Source organism: Vulpes lagopus, chromosome 4 (genome assembly GCF_018345385.1).
Source record: "Vulpes lagopus strain Blue_001 chromosome 4, ASM1834538v1, whole genome shotgun sequence".
NCBI classification, from domain to species: domain Eukaryota; kingdom Metazoa; phylum Chordata; class Mammalia; order Carnivora; family Canidae; genus Vulpes; species Vulpes lagopus.
Window position 1 is genome coordinate 86,978,917 of NC_054827.1, and position 20,638 is coordinate 86,999,554.

Below are 20,638 nucleotides of genomic sequence, written 5' to 3' on the forward strand. Positions count from 1 at the left end.
TATTATTAAATGCTTATTATATGACATAGCATAACAGTACCTCAGAGGTAAAAGAACTCTCTCTTCATAAGTGAATGAGTTGAGGAATAAATGTAAAATGGTTACCTCAAGGTCTTATGGTTAATTAGAGGCAAAATCAGAAACTAACTCTTCTGATTTCTGTTGAGTATTTGCTTTTCCTCTGAAAGGATTTTACATCTGAATGTGGAATTAAATTACCGAAGTTTAGAGTTGAAAGGGACCTTCAAGCATCTTTAATCCAACTTTCTCACAAATAATCATACTAAGTGATCACTCACCATAAGGCTTTTATCTTTGTTGACAGCACCATTTCACAGATTCTTAATCACCCAGACAAAAAGATCCTACTAGAACTTGCACCATGGCTTTCAAGTTAGGAAATACATGAGGGATAGAAATTGATGCCTAAGTCAGGCCCCCTGAGTTCACATGACTGTCACTAGATGAGGCCATTTTTAGTGTCCATCTTTTAAAAAATAAAATTTCTTTTTCAGGGAAAACATTGTCTGGAATACTCATTAAAAAGCTGTGATTCAAGTCATCCCACACATGTGTGAATGTTTTGCAGATAATATGCTTCCTGGTAGGAATCTGAAATTATGATTTTGATGAACTCTGAACAACACACTTTAGCAGCCAGAAAAAGGCACAGGGGCCAACTACCCATACCAGGCATAATTCCTGAAGGTTTCAACTTTCTGTGTGGTTCTCTGGAACAACATTCAGCCTGGTTGTGCAATCAGCAGCACTGGGGTTTTATTTATTTTTAAAAAAAAAAAATTTTTTTTTTTCTATTTATCTATGATAGTCACAGAGAGAGGCAGAGACACAGGCAGAGGGAGAAGCAGGCTCCATGCACCGGGAGCCCGACGTGGGATCCGATCCCGGGTCTCCAGGACCGCACCCTGGGCCAAAGGCAGGCGCCAAACCGCTGCACCACCCAGGGATCCCATGCACTGGGGTTTTAAAATTCAATCTAGCAAATACAGACTCTCGGGAGGAACTGCAAAAATAAAAGATTGCTATTAAATAGACACAAATAAACCTGTGTGTAAGGATTCTCTCATCAGATGCAGTGGCATGCTATTTTCTGTCTCAATTCAGAAATGTTAAGAGGAGAGATTTAATTTCTCTTTAATGCAAATGAAATTGTCATATGTAACAGCAGCAATAAGGGAGAAGGCTGAACTAACTACATTACGTGTCCACAAAAAATGTTCATCCGTTACCTACTCCTCCCCACCCTGCAAATAAGACTCAGGTAATCCATATTCTCTGTGTATGATTATTTTAAATATTTTATTTATTTGCATATGCACGAGAGAGCACGTGGGGCGAAGGAGGGAGAAGGACAAGCAGACTCTGCACTGAGTGCAGAGCCCCATGTGGGGGCTCTCGATATGGGACTTGATCTCATGGCCCTGAGATCATGACCTGAGCCAAAACCAAGAGTTAGATGCTTTACTGACTGAGCCACACATGTGCCCCAAGCTGTATATGATTATTTTAAATGCCTGATTGCAGTATACAGACTCCAAGCTTTATGGCTTAGGATTTAATTTAATTTATTTATTTATTTTAAGATTATTTATTTATTTATTCATGAGAGACACACACAGAGAGAGACAGAGAGAGAGGCATAGACACAGGCAGAGGGAGAAGCAGGCCCCATGCAGGGAGCCTGACATGGGACTCGATCCCTGGTCTCCAGGATCACGCCCTGGGCTGAAGGCAGGCGCCAAACCGCTGAGCCACCCAGGGATCCCTATGGCTTAGGATTTTAACCCTCAAAACAGGGAGGTCTGATTTTTTTTACCTGAAAGTTGAATTACTTTCTTTACATTGAAGACTGAACAGAGAGCTTCCACTGCTCCCGGACAGGATGCATCATTCCTGGTTTGTGCTTCCATAATATTTTATTTGCACCTCTAACTTTATTCAGGATAATCTGACTTCTAAACTCCGGAGCATAGAGTTTATGTCTTACTTATCTCTGTCCTCTCAGAGCCTTACAGTGTTTTGGATACAGTAGCTGCTCAATGAAGGTCTTAACATTTGGTTTCAATGGTACATATATTAATTTCCCATTTATAAAGTATTATTAACACATTCCTACCTTTGATATACTTTATCCTTCCCATTTCTGAGAACTCTTGCCTTTGAAACATGGAAAAAAAAAAAAAAGACTTTAGCGTATGGATGCTATAATTTACCTAGGGAGTGCCTAGCAAGTATTTGTTGAATTGTAATTTTATGAAAATTTGCAGAGGAGGTTTCTTTCGAGCTTACTGTTGTTTAAGGGGTCCAACTACCCCTTAAAGGAAAGGAAAGAACTCAGAGAAATGACTGGGAGGCTGTCCTAGAAAGACTGCTGCACCTTGTAGAGGAAGGACCCAGCAACCAAGTCCTAGTTCCAGCATCCTGTAAGCACAATGGGATCGTGGCATTCTGAAGGCCTGTTTTTCCTCCTCGACAGTTTCTCTGAGAAACTGTCAGTGTGATGTTCAAAAAAACCCATTTGGTTCTTGCCCACAGATTCAGCTTGGCTATATGATCTGCAGAACCCAGCAGAAAATGAAATGGGGGCGCCTGGTGGCTCAGCCTTGAGCATCTGCCTTTGGCTCAGATCGCGATCCCGGGGTCCTGGGATCAAGTCTCACATCAGGTTCCCCTGCAGGGAGCCTGCTTCTCCCTCTGCCTGTCTCTGCCTCTCTCTGTGTGTCTCATGAATAAATAAAATTTATAAAGAAAGAAAATGAAAATGGAAGGCCCCTTGTTTGAAAGTTAAGAATTTCGAGACAATGGCCCCAGAACATTCAGGCAATTCTGGGTCCTTGTAAGGCAACTCATCTCCCTCTTTGTCATGATTTTAAACACGATGATCTGGGGTATTCTGCAAAAGGGTTTTGCAAATTTGCAAACGGGATTTTGCAAATCAAGCCCCAGGCAGTGATGCTCGGAGGCTCTGGGGCACGTCGGGCATCCACTAAAACACCTGAGGACTGCCCGGCGGGTCCAGCTCAAGGGCGGGAGCTCGTAAGCACAGGGCCCAGCCGGTCCCAAGCGGGCCCCTAACCTCGGCCCCTCCGCGGCGCAAAGGTGCTCGTCCCGCCCTCGCCCCGCCCCGTGGTTCAACGTGCCGGAAATTGAGCCGCTAAGTGCTTCCGGTGGTGCAAAGGTCGGCCCCGGCAAGATGGCGGCCCCCTTGGAGCTCAGTTGCTGGGGAGGTGGCTGGGGGCTCCCATCGGTGCACAGCGAGTCCCTGGTGGTGATGGTGAGGCCTCCCGGCGGCCCAGGGCACAGGAAGGAGGGGCGGGGCCCGAGGCGCGAGGCCGGCCGGGCGGCGGTCCCCTGCGGCGCTGCAGGGCCGAGCCCGGCCGGGGCACCTCTCGCCGCGCTCTGCGGGCTCCTTCCCGTGGAGCCCCAGCCTGGCCTGTGAGCCCGCCGACGCCCGGCGGGAGAGCCCGAGCTTCCCCGCTTGGCCCCGAGTCTCCTCGGCCATGCACAGCTCTCGGGGCGGTGCGCGCGCGCTCTGCACCCCCAGAGCTTTGGGGGGCCAGGTGCCCGAAGGCTGCGTGGCGGGCGCGCGTCCTCGGCAGGACCTGTGGAGGGTCCCAGCCCGCGGGTCCGGCCTCTCGGCTGTGGGGCCGCCGGGCTGTAAAATAAAGCTGCTCTGCACGTTGGCACCGCGCGCTCACTCTAAATGTTCTATTGCAAACTTTGTTTCAGGCTTACGCCAAATTTTCTGGCGCACCCTTGAAAGTCAGTGTCGTAGATAACACCTGGAGAGGTTCGAGAGGTACAGTGTGAACATTTCATACACCTTGGGCTCTGTTAAATGACCCCCCGCCCCCGCCCCCGCCCTTGGAGCCAGGAGGCACGTGGCCGTGCAATGCAGTACCTTGGGCTTTTCGTTTCTTCTTACCACGGCCCTGGCTGTGTGTTGCTTATGGTTTGCCCATTCGGGGTAATACTTTACAGGCCCGATCAATGGGAATTATGAGAAATGCCAGTGTTCTCCAGAGCTGCTCTGTGAAATTGCAAAAAAAACTAGGGTGAGCTTGCTCATTCTTCCCCCCTCCAAGTGTGCAACTGATACAGTTTTCTAGGGGATCAGAATCTCTTCGGAGGAAATAGAAACATTTCCTTGTATGTAAACTTTTTGATTTATAGGGGATGTACCAATTTTGACGACTGAAGACAACATTGTTTCTCAGCCTGCAAAAATATTAAACTTTTTAAGGAAACAGGTGGGTGGTTCCTTTTTAACATGTTCCTTGCATGTTACTTAAAAAAAAAAAAAACCCAAATATTCTAAAGTTTGGGTTTTTTTCTTTAATTCTTTTTTTTACCAACTCAGTAGATAATTGGAGATACCTCGGGTTTCATATAAAAATAGACTTGAGAATTATTGCTCTGAATCATGAGTTATCTTATGATTTGAAAGTCCTATAATGAGGTATACTCAATTTATATTTTCATGTACTTTTTTGGATTTTATTGAAATCGAGACATATGCAGATTCAATGAAGCCATCTTCACTATTCACTCATTGATGTGATTGTCAATTTAGTCACAAAGCTGCTGTGCACCTTCTGCTACATATGCCATCTGAGTTCCACCAACTAGCAGCTATTTTATTTTTAAAGAACTCTCAAAGGGAGAGTTGCAATCAGATATTTCATTAAGTAATGTATTTAAATTGCATGAGTATGTAAAGATTTGTATGATGTATCCATAATATTTAAACATGTAAAGACTTTTATAAATACCAAAGTTATGGGTTTTGTTAATACTTTCTTAAAAAAATAAATCCTATGTCAGCAAATTTTAGAATTTTTCTAAATTGGAAGGTTTTTTTTTTTTCTTTCTTTTTCCATGGGAAGAAATGCAAACAACTAGAACTTTTTGCTTATTGTTAAAAATAATAGCTTGTGTTTATTTTGTACTTTATGCCATGCAATAAACTAAACTAGGTCATAATCACTGAATTATAGCAGTTAACCAAAGCGTAATACTTACTGACCTTTGTGTGTGAAGTTGTGCTAAGAACTGTATTTGCATTAAGCAGCATTTGTCACTGAGTTTGTATTTATTGTTCTGCCTTTTAATGTCATTTTTCCGTTTTTGAGGAAGAATAAGAATCTTGGTTTTCGGTTTTATATTTTTTAATAGAAATATAATGCTGATTATGAACTCTCAGCAAAGCAGGGGGCAGATACACTGGCTTATATTGCTCTCCTCGAAGAGAAGCTTCTTCCTGCAGTGGTGAGTATTGGTATTGGAGTGACCTACTAAAAATACACCTAGTTCTATTTAGAAGCAATGTAATGAAAAAGGTTCAAGAGCGGAAATTGCATTTATGTATTAACCTTGATTCGTTTATGTTACTGTGAAACTGGATTCTCTTAGTCATTCAACTAAGACATGAAACAATGAATGCATTTTGGAAATAAAAATTATTTGTGGAAGATGGAGTTGTTTGTTCCCGTGTATAACTATCATTCATTCATTCAGCAATTAATTATTGAGTGCATATGTGCCAGGCCTTGTCTGGGTGCCTGGGATATAGCAATCAACAAATCCATGTGTTTAAAATCTTGTTTTGTTCTTGAGTCATTCTAATTGGGAAAGTTGTATGAAGCCACTTTAGAAAAAAACTTTTACACTGGATGACTTCTTGAAATAAAAGAACATGCTTACAGTGGTGGTGGGTTTGTTTGTTTGTTTCTTGGTTTGTAGTTGTTTTGTTTGCTTTGCAGCTTCACACATTCTGGGTTGAGAGTGACAATTACTTTACTGTGACAAAGCCATGGTTTGCTTCACGAATTCCTTTTCCCTTGAGTTTGATCCTGCCTGGAAGGATGTCTAAGGGAGCACTGAATAGAATTATCCTGACCAGAGGAGAGCCTCCCCTCTACCACCTCCGAGAAGTGGAAGCTCAGGTATGGTTGGGATTACTTTCAAAACAAGGGGCATCCGGAGGAGGGACAAGAGAGACAACAGAGATGAACATACCTAAATGCCTGCCTAACAGGAGTTCTAGAGTATCCTTCCTACTTTTGAGTTGTCATTTCATCCTTATTAGATATACAGAGATGCCAAGGAGTGCCTAAATCTTCTATCAAACAGATTGGGAACATCTCAGTTTTTCTTTGGAGATTCGTGAGTGCATGCCCTTAAAAACCATTTTGATGTTTTTGTATGCATATAATCCATGAGCAGTTATTTAAAGTAAGTCCTCTTGTCCCCCACCCCCCTTTATGAGTTTTTTACTTAAAAGATTTAATAGATTACTATAGTAAATTTTTTCTGTGCATGCTAATCAGGTAGTGACTCAGGATGCTATATATGTGAATTTAAAATATCTTAAGGCTATTCCCACCCTGTTTCCTACCTCTGTGCAACAATTGTGAGTAAAAATGAATCTTTAATTTATAACGTTTCTTCAAATAAAAGAAATGGTTAGGGTATCTTAAAAACTAATCAGTAAAGCCCTCATTGCATCATTTTCATAAGCTAAAACATGTAGTAAATCTTTTAAAAGGCTGTATTATATAGTCCAGAATTGCCAAATGTATGAGAAAAAATATTTTTAAGTTAATATTTTCTTTGTGTTTTAAGAAAATCCTTAATTTATTTTTAGGCCATCTACCTTGGATGCCTATGTGTTTGGTTTCCTTGCACCTCTTTATAAAGTACGCTTTCCTAAAGTTCAGTTACAAGAACATTTGAAACAGCTGTCCAACCTGTGCCGTTTTTGTGACGACATCCTAAACAGTTATTTTAGGCTTAGTGTTGGAGGTAAGGTGGCTTCTCTTCAGCTAATCTGTGTTTGCATAGAATATCTGCATATTCTCCTCAGGATGTATAAGCATAATTCATGACTTATTGAAGAAGCTTGTATATTGTCTTTAAATGTTGAATTATAACACTTGAAAAAGTTGCGTTTTTCCAATTTATTCCCGTGTGTTAGTTCCATGTTAAACAGAGAAATAGATACTTACCTTTTGTCTGTTCTTCAAGATTTTATACATTTCTTGCCTCTTGTTCTTTAAATATTGCCCCTTTGAAGTGGATCATTTTCTTTTAAAGTTAACCACAGGTATTTATTGAGTACCTGTTGAAAGGTAGCATTTATCCTAATGCAAATGGGCAGTTATTTTAAATGTTGCTTCTAGCATTTTCCTGCATGAACAGAAATCAGCAGCAGACTGATTTGGGTGAGGTACACTCTCATGATTCCACTACTTGAAAACTGATTGCATCAGACTGGAGGTATTGTAAATAGAGGGTACCTGTCACTTAGGATGTGATTCCTTGGGAGTGTGGGGCCTTGTGCTTAAGTGATTGGGATACAAAATTTGTATTGGGAGAATTGGCAGAAATTGTCCTTTTAAGAAAAACAGTCACAAGGATAACTGGCTTAGGGACAGTTTATTTTTCATTGTGGGTGATGTGTTTTATATAGAGGTAGGGGTTAGCAATTTGAGAGTCATGAAACTAACTTCCAACCTTGTTACTCTGGAGTAGTGACTAGCAAACGTGGCTAGAGGACAAATATGGACTCCTGGGTCCTATGCCAGATTTACTGAATTAGAATCTCATAGGGATACAGCCCAGGAATCTGTATTTTTTGAGTCCCTCCAAATACTGTGGGTGCCTGGTTGATAGCTGTTTGGGAGTCGCTACCTTAGAAAGCTATCCCAATCAGTTATGACTAAAGGCCTATTTGGTATGGGTGGGGAAAAGGTACAACTCAGATTCGAGAAGAAAATGAGAACTGCTGTGCTCTTTTACTAATTACTTTGGCTAGCTGCATAACACTTGGCTTCTACTTCTACTGAATAGACAAATTTAATCCTTTTGTTTAGTGTTTGGTTTTGGAGCATTACTATCCCTCTTAACTTTGCCTTCGAACCCAGAATGGTTTTTCTCTTTGCCTAATTTTATTTGTTTTTGGAGGGCGGCCTACTTGGGAGGGTTCTTTCAGTCTGAATAGCTTTAAAGACTTTCAAAATTTTCTGTCTCTCTGATTTCTGTCCTGGCTTCTTAGGCATCTCTCCTGCTGGACAAGAAATGGTAGACGCAAATCTGCAGAAACTCACACAACTTGTAAATAAGGAATCCAACTTGATTGAAAAGGTCAAGTTTATTTCAATCATTTTTTTTCTAGTAGTTTAGTATTTTCCTTTCTAAAATTAATATCATAGCTTTAACTTTACCCTCTTAGTTTTTTTTTACCCTCTTAGTTTAAGAGTTTATTTTTTCATAAATCTGCTCAAATATACTTTTACTGCAGTTGTACATAGTATAGTGTTTTGAAGCCAGTAGTGGCCTGATTGCTTTCTCTTTTTTTAAAAGATTTTATTTATTAATTTTGAGAGAGAGAGAGAAGCAGACTCCCCGCTGAGCAGGGAGCCTGTTGCGTGGCTCCATATAGGGACTCTGGGATCATGACCCAAGCCAAAGGCAGATGCTTAACCAACTGAGGCACCCAGGCTGGGATCAGGCAAGGCCTGATTGCTTTGATAATGGTATCGGGTTTACTTTTACCACATAATTAGTATTTTTCAAATTAAGAGACCCAAGAGCCTGACCTAAAAAACAAAAAAACAAAAAAACACTCTTTGCTTTTCTGTTTCTGTCTCTCTGTCTCTGAAGGTTAATGTTTCTTGAGATCGTAAGCACCTGTGCTTGTCCTTTCTTTTTTTTTTTTTTTGTCCTTTCTTATTAATGGCACTTGTGATGTCTTTTTCTTTCTTCTACATAAACTTTTATTTTTTTCCTCCTTCTGTTCCTTCTCTAAATGTTGCCTACAGTTTTTCATCATTGTGGATATTTTGCCACTTTAGGGTTGTTCATTTGGTAAGAGAGAGGGATATTGAAGAAGTGGGTAGGGGAGACAGCCAGTAATGGAAATTTCAAAAGTGAGTCTAATTGGAAAAATACAAGAGAGTTACACATTTTTCCCCCAAGTGTCTGATAAACTTTTTTTTTTCTTATACCAGTGAATGATACTTCATTTTTTCACTAACCAATGAGGCAAAGTGGCCTAATAACACTAGCTCGCAGTTTCTGAGGTCTGAGTAACCAGCAGTGTGTTGTATGAGCTTTATGATTTGTCTCGTTGAATCCTCACAGCAGGTCTACATACTGCAGCTACTCTATCAGCCCTATTTTACAGATGAGGATACTAAAGCTTCGAGAGTAGTGTATGTCACCTCCCCAAGGTCATTCAGCTGGCTAGCAGCAGAGAGGGAATTTGAACCCTGGAAATTGGATTCCAGCGTGGGCTTTGCAGTTAGCTGCAAATGAATGAAATACGTGAGATTCTGTATCCAGTACTGGTAGCACTACTAGCCAGGATACCTCTGCCACTCTCTGGAATGGCCATTCTCTTTCTTGTTACAGTATTTCATGTGTTGTTAGAACGTGAGAAGTGAGTACGGCTGAGCATAAAACTAAAAGACCAGTACTAAAGTTGATGTGGGCTGGCTGAACACCAAGTGTGTCTTTTTAGCCCAACTCAGTCAGTCCCACGAGAGGAAATATATTGTGTTTTTTTGTTTTTGGTTTTTTTTTTTTAGATTTTATTTATTCATGAGACACACACACACACACACACACAGAGAGAGAGAGAAAGAGAGAGAGGCAGAGACACAGGCAGAGGGAGAAGCAGGCTCCATGCAGGGAGCCCAAGGTGGGACTTGATCCGGGTCTCCAGGATCACGCCCCGGGCCGAAGGTGGGTGCTAAACCTCTGAGCCACCCAGGGATCCCCTATATTGAGTATTAAATGTGGGTAGTAGAATATAATACATATTGTGTTAGACACTTAACTGCTAGATGAAGGCCATGCAATAGAATTTTCATTTTCTACATGTGGCAAATTCATGACAGACATGTAAAGGGAGCCAGGAAATACCTACTGGTGCAGAAAGGGAACCTAAGAGGCCCTGTCACCACTTTGTACACTTCATTCTTACATCATCATCAATATATGAAAGTTTCCTAACTCTGTCAGGTACTCCTTCCCACCCGTTTCATATCTGCTCTTCAGTATGGTTCAGTGTTAGCTATAAGACGTTAGAGCAACAAGTCCTATCGGCTACTATAGTTAACCATTTGGACAGAAGATCTAGAGCTTAAAAAAAGAGTAATGTTGGAGGAACTTAGTTCTTGCAAGAAAAAAACAAGACAACACTATTCAGGTAGTTCACTGGGAATACCTTTATCCATTGGAAAATTAAGTTAATTTTTTATTCCCTTTGCTTTCCTATAAGTTCCATGTACCTCTGCTGAGACATTTCTTCTGTGCTTTATAAGAGCATCTGGAGAAGATAAGGGAGAGTTTTGCTCTGCACATGCTCATAACACTAGAAAAGCCTGCTTATCAAGTGGGTAATCAGATGCTGTCTGCTGTCAGGTTTGGGATCCTTGGTGGAAGCTGCTTTCCAGTCTTCTGAAGTTGAGCTGATAATGAGCTCAACACTAGGCCTTGAACTTTCACTCTATTTTGGGGCCCCTGCTTAAAGGTAGCTTTCTAAGGTCTGACTCAGTTCTAAATAATCCCACTCCTAGTGTTTCCAGGGATGCTGATGTCCTGCTAAGGGCAAGTCTGAAACTCTTGGACATTTTCTCAATATGCTCTATAGTAATTTGTTTCTCTAGAAGAGAGACTTAGTTTAGAAGAGAGACTTAGCTCTGTTTCTCTAGAGCAGACTTAGAACTGATGTGGTTGTTGTAGTATCTCTGGATTGGGTCTAAACAATTTATCCTTTAGTATATCTCTTCTCCTGGCTTCCCATGGTCTAAATACTTGCAACCTGAAAGAGCTGGGTTTTTTTGAGGGGAGTACAGGTCTTTTTCACTGAGACACTGAGGTATAGTTGAAAGAACAATAGTATTGGAATAAGAAGACTTGGGCTCTAATTTCAATTCATGATACTAGCTTTGCAACCTAATGCAAATTTCTTAACCTTTCTGAGCTTCGTTTTGCTAATATGTAAAATAGGGAATGATACCTTCCATTTTTTTCTTCACAGTTGTGTTGGGAAGATCAAGGGAGATATTGGATATGAACATAATTTGTAAACTGGGAAGCTCAGTGTCAGAAGTATTGCTTTTTCACTTATTATTGGAAGACCTCTTAAGTTATGACATGGTTGGGTTCAATAGAATATTCATTTTATGGAGTTGTTATAATTTATGATGGCATCAAAGATGAGCAGTATTACTTTTATACATATACTGAGTTAGCTGGTATTTGAGGTACCACATCTTGAGTTCCTGAGAGATTGTAAGGAAAAGGTTCTCAAGCAGTCCTGGAACCCTATGGTTCTTTACTCTTCTAGGCTATAGTTTGGATGGGGAGACCACAGTCCACATAAGCGGTGCCACAGCCATCAGTCAGATTACCTTTTGTACTTTCCACAGATGGATGACAATCTTCGCCAAAGCCCTCAGCTTCCTCCTCGGAAACTGCCGACACTTAAATTGACTCCAGCAGAAGAAGAAAGTAATTCCTTACAACGACTATCACCGTGACAGTCATCATGCTTTGTGTCCACAGTCCTTTGATTGTTGCTGTAATGTCTTACACTACATGTGTGAGAGCAAAAAGAAAATACCACTAGTAGGTATACGGAAGGCTCTAAAAAGAAATTTTCTATGACATCTAGTTTCTCTTATGACATCTAGTTTCTCTTAATTAGGAAGCTTGTATTTTAGCTTGGCAATGCACTTTAGATAACATCAAAGTGAATACTAAATGAACTTGGGGAAAAAAGAAAACACACTGTACTGTACATTTAAAAAAAACAAAAACCCTGCCTTAATCTTGGCAGATTTTTGCCTTTAGTTCACGCTGCTGACCAAAAGCTACAATTCTGTTCTGAATGTGCACTCCTATTTATTCCAATTAATTTATTTAGTTTTCATAGAACAGTTTGAATGTCTAATATGTGGCTGTTTGAGGCTTTTTTCTTCTGTTTAGAAATTTGATGCCTATTTTAGACGTTAGGAAAAATGTAATATTCTCATATTCTATTTACTTCAGTAGAAAAGCCTGTATTTAAAAAGCAATGTTGGAATGTGCTTTTTAATTATGCTCTCAGAAGTGTAATCTTTTGGGTGATTAGTACTATATATATATATATATGTGTGTGTATATATATATATGGTATTATCCTATGGTATGTATATATATATATATATGTCTGAGATATATATATTTCAAAGGTGGTCACATATAATATTCATCTGACTATATGCACTTCTGTGTAACATTTGTATTTGCACATGTGTTCATTATAAGGTTAGCAGGGACTCTTTAGTTTATTGGACCAATGGCAGCTTTAGACCTATATATTTATAGTCCATTTTTAACTCTAGTCCTTTCTTTCTTGGATTAATTTCAGGAGAATTGAGTGTGTTGGTCATCATTATTACGCCAGGCTGTGAAGTCTTACTGAAGCTTGCCCAGTTGTCAGTCACTTCTTGGTTAGAGTAATGGAATTACCTACTGTGTGCTTGGTCTGAGTTCACCATGCTTGGACCAGTGTTCAGACCAGGGTTCTTTCCTGAGCCTGTCATGTAGTCAGAAGCTTTTATGGCAACTTATCTTTTCCCATATAGTTTAACTACAGTTGAAGGATCTAATGGAATATTCAGAAATAGCAGTAGTTTTTAAAGAATATTTTCTCTCTATTCGTTGCTGAACTGTTAAAGGATTTGCTATGCAGGTGATTTTGCTTATAACAGAATTTCACTTATTTTAGTGGCTGGGGTGCTTCTGTTGTCCTGAAACCACTTCTGGGGTTTTTTAAATATAGAATCATGTTTTTGATTAGTGTCTCAAAAGATTACTATGGTGCTCAGCAAATCTTACCACGTCGTGCAGAAACCCCCATGTTAAGAAAACAGCTTTGTAGTCAAGAGACTCACCTAATTTGAGCTAAGTGGAGCTCAGCTGTGTTTGACCTAAATCCTCCCAATTTGTTCTGTATTTAGGTAGCTGTGTATACAGGAGTCTTTAAGTCATTGTAAATATTTCTTCTTGAAAGTCTTTATTAAATGAGAAACAAGGTAGTCTTCAAAATCTTGTTCATCTGTTTGGATACATTTAGGGAAAGTAGCTAATGAGTTTCACATTACTTCTGCAACGGGTTTGTATGTTTTGTATTAATTTTCTACTAGATTCCAGCAATCCAAAATCCCTGTGAATATTCCATATTGAAAATCATGACCATAGGACTTTATCGTTCTCTAGATTGATACATATTGGAGAAGGGTGGTTAACACATTAATCAGGCATCTGTTTATGCTTTAGTTAGGGTTGGTCATTTTCAATTATGATTTATAGTAAGCCTTCCAGGAAGCACTTGAAGTGGCTTAAAATTGTCACAGTCATAAAACAGGACAATTAAAATTAGTTTGGGAAAAATTAAAAATAGGGAGAAAGAACTATACCAACCCTAACAGATTCTAAAATCAAACAGTAAGTTTAACTCCCAAGTTTCTCCATGGGCACAAATACTGGCTTATGTAAAGTTTTCTGTCAATGAAACTACTAATATCTATGCTAAGAAAAATGTGTTTAAAGTTCTATAAGAATGTAGAGATTGTGTTCTTATGACACAGCATTCAGCCAATAAGCATACTGTAATCTTTCATGTATTGAAAGTTTAATCAAAAGATAGCATTTTAGAATAACAAGTATTTGTCATTTTTTAGTAGAAAAGAAAACTGTAACTATGATTTATTTTCTTTTGGTCATTCCTGCTTTGAATTGCCTCTAGCCTTGCACTACATAGGCTAGGATGTTTCCAGACTACCTTTCTTAAGATGCAAAATATGATTTAGATAAGTGAGAATTTATATGTTGGGCTACTTAGTTGAGCATTTTTGGGATAAGCCAACAAGATACCAGGAAGCTATAACTGAGCATAAACCACTCCAGGGATAAGCCATACATATAGGTAGTATAGGAAGCTTTTAGAAAGGAACAACTTTCCAGATTGGGCAGCGAGCTTGTGATCAGTCTATGAGGATATGCTTTGGATAAGTGTGATTTTGCTGAGATAAATGGTCCACAGTGTTAAACAAAAATCCTGGGATCTACTGTCTTTAGGACGTGATGGTGGAATATGACCAAAGGGACTATATTTGTGTTTATATTTGTTGGTAGTATAGGATTAGAAAATCAGTCAGATAATTCCCATAAGGTAAAGATCCTCCATCAACAGACTACCATCACTTATGCATAAGGCTGGCCTCTTTTTTTTTTAAACACTGAAGACACTAAAGAGCACTGAGGATGGTCGTCCCTTCACAGTATTTTTTTTTTCCCCTGCAAAGGTCAGCACTGAGAAATTTCAACTTAGGTATGTTTGTATTATTTGGGGGGGGGGGGGGGCACTAGAGAATTCAAGATTTTTATAATCCAAAGCATCTTGATTCCCATTTGTAATTCCTATTCATTTAACATTGCTAGATATATTAACATGAAGGAATAAGGAAGCTTATTTCAGTCACAGCTAAGGTACAACTTTCAGAAGTCTACAAAAATGGAAAAAAACTAGACATCAAAAGAGACAGAAATTGGTAACAGTGATAGAATCTCAGAAAAGCAATTTTTTAAGGTGCCTTCATGTGATAAAAGTGATATTTGAAGTCAGTGGTATGTTTTCGGGGGCCTCTTCCAAGAATATACATTCACCACACCTATTAGATTTTTTGAGTTTTCTATAAACTATCAAAAATGTTAACCTTTAAAACCAAAACATAAATACTTAAAGACAAGAAGCTGAGGGATGGATACATAGTCTGTGTACTATTTTTGCAACTTCTTGTGAGTCTATAATTATTTCAAAATAAAACGGTTTTAAACTATATGTTTAATAATGCAAACATAGTAATTAGTATTCAGTTCCAGACAAAAACATAATATAAATTAAATATAATTTATTTCCCTCTTAAGTTTAAAGAAAGAAACACCTCAGGTTTGTAACGAATGATTATCTAAAGATCTGTGTTGCCTTATCAGAAAAGAAAAAACAACAACCTAAAACCTTTTCTGGTAAAATATTATATGATTTTGTATTTGTAATAGAATCTTCTTTCTCTGGTACCTGGGTTTACTTTTTAGGATAAACTATGTTGAAAAAAATTCTTCTGTGTCTTCATGTGGTGGTAGTTCTTCACTTCGCTGTGCTCTAATTACACAATGTGACGAGATGTACACTAGGATTATGTGTTAAAGAAGAAAGTGCAGCATGTGTTTTTTGTTCTAAGCTCGTAGGGATTTAGTAATTGACTTTGTCTTGGTTTGGTTATTTATATAATTGAAATCCTGAGCAGAGCCACTAAGTATAATTTGGGTTATTTTTTTTAAGATTTTTTTTAAAGATTTTATTTATTCATAGAGACAGAGAAGGAGGGGCGGAGACACAGGCAGAGGGAGAAGCAGGCTCCATATAGGAAGCCAGATGTGGGACTCGATCCCGGGTCTCCAGGATCACACCCTAGGCTGCAGGCGGCGCTAAACCGCTGCGGCGCTAAACCGCTGCGCCACCGGGGCTGCCCTATAATTTTGGTTATGGTCTTTTATATATGTTGTTGGCATTAAGAATTATCTCTTGCCTTTCTTTCTTGTTCAGCTTTGTGGAATTTACATTTGCTTTTCAATGTTTTTGTAGTTTTTAAATAGATTATTAAGAAATTTGTTGTTAATTACATGAACTAAAGGTTTATAATCCTGTTACCCTCAAAGGTTTAACAGAAGTGTCATTAGATCTTCAGAATCCACATTTTCGCAGAGAGTAAAGATGAGGTTTTGGGTTTTTTTAAGGGCTTGCAAAATATTTTAGCCCCTGTTGGGATGTAGTTAGTGTTTGCTAGGAAGAGCCCAAAATCCTGTTGGGAGGTTATATTGGCTGGGAGCCCAGGTTACCAGCCCTCAAGTTAAAACCACTGTGATTGAGGTGGAGAGGTATTCTCAGAATCAAAAAGCATACAGAAATTATTTGTTCCAGATGAGAGGCCAGTGGTTACTGATGAGAGTTAACATTCTTGAATAATGATATAAGGAAGAGTAACTTCGAGCTGGACATTGGTAGAGAGGGGAGTGTTGTGATAGAAGCATATTCTAGCAAAACAAAGTAGATTCCTTAAAAAAAAATTACAGGAGAACAAGTCTTTTTGTATCCTGATTATTATTAATTTGAAATTATACTGTCAGATTTTTTTTTAAACCATCTTTTAGTTCCTTGGAGAAGAAGATGTGTTTTGGCAGAAGCTTGGGGAATGCTTGGTTAGACAACGTTAAGTTACTCTAGGCTTTTCTGAACCTTTGTGTGGTTTCAGTCTCTGAGAAGGGACTGTATTGTATACACTATTTCCCTGATTTATTGTATATGGTTTTTTTGTTTTGTTTTTGTTGTATTTTTTATTTTGTTTTTTTAAAGTAGGTATCTTCTGGGATTTGTATTCTGAGACATATACTTAGGGAAATGCTGCCGTGGAATGTTTTTGCTTGTTTGTGCTAATTGCAAAGGTTTCCTGTTGTTAGGTGCCCCTCTAATGAGTGGTGCTAAAAAATGGGAAGATAGGTTAGGGTTCCCTTGGACCGTGCAGTTGAGAGAGGTGGCTGTGGGTTAAAACAAATTGGTTATTTAGGCCCCTGTGAGGCCCCTGGCCAGGCAGTCCCATTTCCCTAGAATCCCAGTTGGCTTGGAACAGCTCTACAGGAATATGACCTGGTGGCTCCAGAGAACTAAGCAGTCCTTAGGCATCTATGAGGCAGAGGGAACCAACTTGGAATTCTAGAATAATTTTCCAAATCATTTTTGGCTGTGCTTTAAAAGTGCCAAAAAGGTGATGAAATCAATAGCATTAGAGTCACATACAAGCTGCTTATTTTATACATATATAAATATACATACATATGTGTGTATATATACACAGTGCTATAGAAAGTTTACAGTTGCTTTAGTGACAAAGCAAAAGAAATTTAATATTTTCAAGTTCTATTCTAGTACTGAAGACATGTTCTAAACAAGGATTGTATGTTCGTGTGTACATTTTCTAGGATGAGGGTGTACAGTTTTCACTAAATTCTAGTGGTTACTATATCCTAGAAAATTTAAACATCACTAGCCCTCCAAATTTCAGAGGATTAAGTATATTTGATTTCATTTCAAAGTATAAAACCGGATCACTATTCAGACATAAGGGTGCTCTTTGTTTCTTCTCTACATTGTGTACGGTTGTGTATTTGGAACTTTGCACTTTGGGTATATATTTGATAGAAAGCTTGCCTTTGGTTTTTGAGTTGTATAATATCTAGCCACAAGAAAAGCAGTTGGATCTTTATTCTGATTCTTTAGTTTTCTTTGTGCAAATTCAGAGAAATGCCTTTTAATCATTTACTCTATGTATCCCAGATTCTTGGAAATCAAGAAAAATGACTAGAGTTTGCATCAGTCCTCGGCAAGTCATGCACCATAGAGACAGTTGTGCTGGTCACTTGTTCTTTGGGCTGTTGGCTACTTCTCTTGCAATCCTGTGTGTGTTTCTTGGAGAAGGAAGGCTATACCCAGGCTTTTATGTTAAATGCATAAAGATGAGCTTTATTCCTCTTCTGACTCGATGTTTTATTTTGTATAATAAGAAATAACATGTTTCCATTTTTCTATTCATCTTGAAATGGAAATTTGAGGTGTTTGTAATTAACTGTAGCTTTCTAGAAGATTGACAGCAAAGAAGATTACAAAATCTATGTGTACACGTATTGGTTTTGTTCTACCAAACCTATCTTTGGTAAATATTTTAAATATCTGTACCAGTGTACAAATACTATAGTTTTATTGTAAAGTAAACATCTTTAAGCAATGTTGGTCATAATTTAAATATTCTAATCATGCCTAGTGTGAATATATTTTACTCAGAGACTATATATAAATACCCAGAAGTGATAATGATGATCAATGTTGTAAAGAATTTATTCTGATAAGTGAGAAACTGGATATAATGTCAAAATAGCTATTTTCACAATAAAATCTCAAATTGCCTGAATGTTTATTAATTTCTAATTTGATGTTATTTATTCCTTGAGATAAATATTTTCATTGGGAAGAATTTTTGAGCGGTGAAAATGGTTATTCAGTGCTGGGCCTGAACTCAATAGGAGGCTGTTCTTTATAAAATGTTTATTCTTTCTATGATGAGTTAAGATCACCTGTGCTCTTTTTACCACATGCTGAGGCAGGTTAGAGGCCTGCTCCCTCAGCCTCTGGTATGCCAGTGACTCAGCTCACACAGTTTTTCAGGGCTACAGTTAACTCATCATCCCTTTGGCCCTATAAGTTTCTTTTAAATTTTTCCTCTTGCCCACCTAGACAGTCCAGTGATGTTTCATTGAACATGGAAGACATACGCTGAAAAATGCAGTTTTAGTGAGGGGCTGGGATGTGTTTGAGGGGGAAGATATTAATGTTTTTTTTTTGCTGCTCCCCCCCCTTTTAAAAATGGGGTAGGATATATGGGCATAGAGAATCCTTTTAGAACTTTAGTCAAGTAAGGACAGCTTCCTTGAGGGGGTAAGCATCTTTGCTAGTAGAATCAATTTTTTTTTAACTGAGTCTAACTTACATCTGGAAAAATGCATTGATCTTCCACATAGAGCTATCAGGTATGTGTTTCTCTCATGTGACAAGCTGGCCACATCACTGTTGATACTTCTATCCCCAAAGAACACACATCTTAACTGCATATGAACTTTAGGTTCTAGGTGAAAGGTTCCTGGGTAGATTGGTGGTTAGTAACAATCACCTGCTTTCTGTAAGAGAGCAGGAAAGAAGAGTCGCTACTGTGGACTAATGGAATTCTTCTGAGGAAAGACAACTATTTGGAGTTATAAAGCTGAGAACCACACAGCAAAGAACTCCAGAAATTTTGCTTCCTAATTGCTCAGCTCAGAGGTTTGACTTTGGTCTGGAGTGGTTTCAGGTGCTCAAAAACTCCTGGATGACCATTCGGCATGATGCTCTTCAGTGGATGATAGGCTATGACATAAACCCTGCTCTCTTTTTCCTTTGCCATGAATAGCAGCTACTGGTAGTAAACTTTTACGTTTTGCCATATTGGGATCATGTCCTAAGTGAATCTCCACGGGAGAAACACTGAGATAAAGGGGAACCAGGAAGATCACTGAGTGTGGCAAAATATGATTGAGATGAGCATATATGCCAACAAGAAGGAAAGTGCTGCAGAGGAATAGGAGGATTTGTCTTAAAGCAAAAGCAAATTGTAATTAAGTTCCTAGGTGTAGAGCAGGGAAAAATTAGTCCTTTCTTGGTCCAACAAGAGCTTTGGGAGAAAGAATGAGAAACCAGGCTTCATTTCTCCAGGTACATTAGTCAGCCTCCTGGAATGCATGAGACATCTGTGATGAAGACATGGAGACAGCTGCGCATCATCAAAGACATTTCTAATTTCAAACGCAGCCAACTTGAGCCTCCAAAAGTTGTATTTTTCCAAGTGAGACAGAGGCTATTCTATTTATCTTATTTTTTGAGTAAGCAAGTGAAAACAGTAGGAAGAATTTAACATTTATAAATACAATGAAGGATGGGTTCCTCAGATCCTACTTTGGGAAAGGTGGTTCTTTTAAGAATTCACGTTTTGAAAAAAATGAAATCTTTTGGTATAGAAGCAAGTATGGCATTGTCTAAAAATCACAATTAAGACCAGATTTCAGTTTTATGTTAAATGCACGATGCTAACTGACTTATCTGAAGACCCTCTGTTCCCATTATGTGGCCCAGTTTTCTCCAGGAGAAAACTTTTCATTTAGTGACCATGATTGTACAGTGTTTGTATTCCCTGTAACAGCCAATTCACAGGGTGACTACTGCTGAAACAGGTCAATAGGTTTAGTCAATAGGTTTAGAAAAAGGTGTGAAGGGATATAGTAGATGTAGAAATTAGGAGGGAAAAGAACCCAAGAGAAAGGAACTCTACATATGATATCCCAGGGGCTCTGGGGATGAAGCTGGATGGAATGTAGGAAGACAATGGATGTTAGCTTTAGAAAGCCCAGCTTACAAATTCGAACTCCAATAAAAAAATTAAAAATAAAAAAAAATAATAAAAAGCCCAGCATAACACAGTACACCACTTGGTGATGTTGAGCAAGTTTTTCGATTCTGAGTCTGCACCGCAATGCAGGGGAATAACTGAATCTGAGTCTATGAACAGTTTTATGTGTTTGATTTTTTCAAAAACTATTGAAATTTAAAAGCTACCCAAAAAAGCCCCCACCTCTTAGGAATAGCCTCTGTTAACATATTGATATCTGTTTTTCCAGTCTTCTGTTTTCTATACACACATATATACAATCCTGAATATCTTGGAATCCCAGTATGGACTGTTCTGTAATATGCTTTCTCATTTAATATTTAGAAAATCTTGTACATTACATATTCCACATGATTTTTAAAGGCTATGTGCAATTTCATTGTATGGATGTAGCACTGTTTGTCTCATTCCATCTCAATGGACATTAAGGTAAATTCCTCTTTAGTAGTCCTTGTTATATATTATCAAATTGTTTC

General features: G+C 38.7%; 1 protein-coding gene across 4 annotated transcripts; it reads left to right on the forward strand.

Moving 5' to 3' along the window:
* The first annotated feature begins 3,193 nt into the window (after positions 1 to 3,193).
* Positions 3,194 to 18,098, forward strand: MTX3 (metaxin 3). Of its 4 annotated transcripts, none has more exons than XM_041753048.1 (9): positions 3,194 to 3,295; positions 3,751 to 3,820; positions 4,195 to 4,271; positions 5,197 to 5,289; positions 5,784 to 5,966; positions 6,110 to 6,186; positions 6,668 to 6,825; positions 8,078 to 8,166; positions 11,460 to 18,098. In XM_041753048.1, exons 1-9 carry the CDS (start codon positions 3,215 to 3,217, stop codon positions 11,568 to 11,570), a joined length of 939 nt encoding a protein of 312 aa, XP_041608982.1. In that variant the 5' UTR covers positions 3,194 to 3,214; the 3' UTR covers positions 11,571 to 18,098. The 4 variants fall into 4 exon arrangements, with proteins under 4 accessions (XP_041608982.1, XP_041608984.1, XP_041608985.1 ...); XM_041753050.1 differs by lacking the exon at positions 11,460 to 18,098 and adding an exon at positions 7,203 to 7,299 and having other exon boundaries at positions 8,078 to 8,117; XM_041753051.1 differs by lacking the exon at positions 8,078 to 8,166 and having other exon boundaries at positions 11,460 to 11,595.
* The last annotated feature ends 2,540 nt before the right edge of the window (positions 18,099 to 20,638 follow it).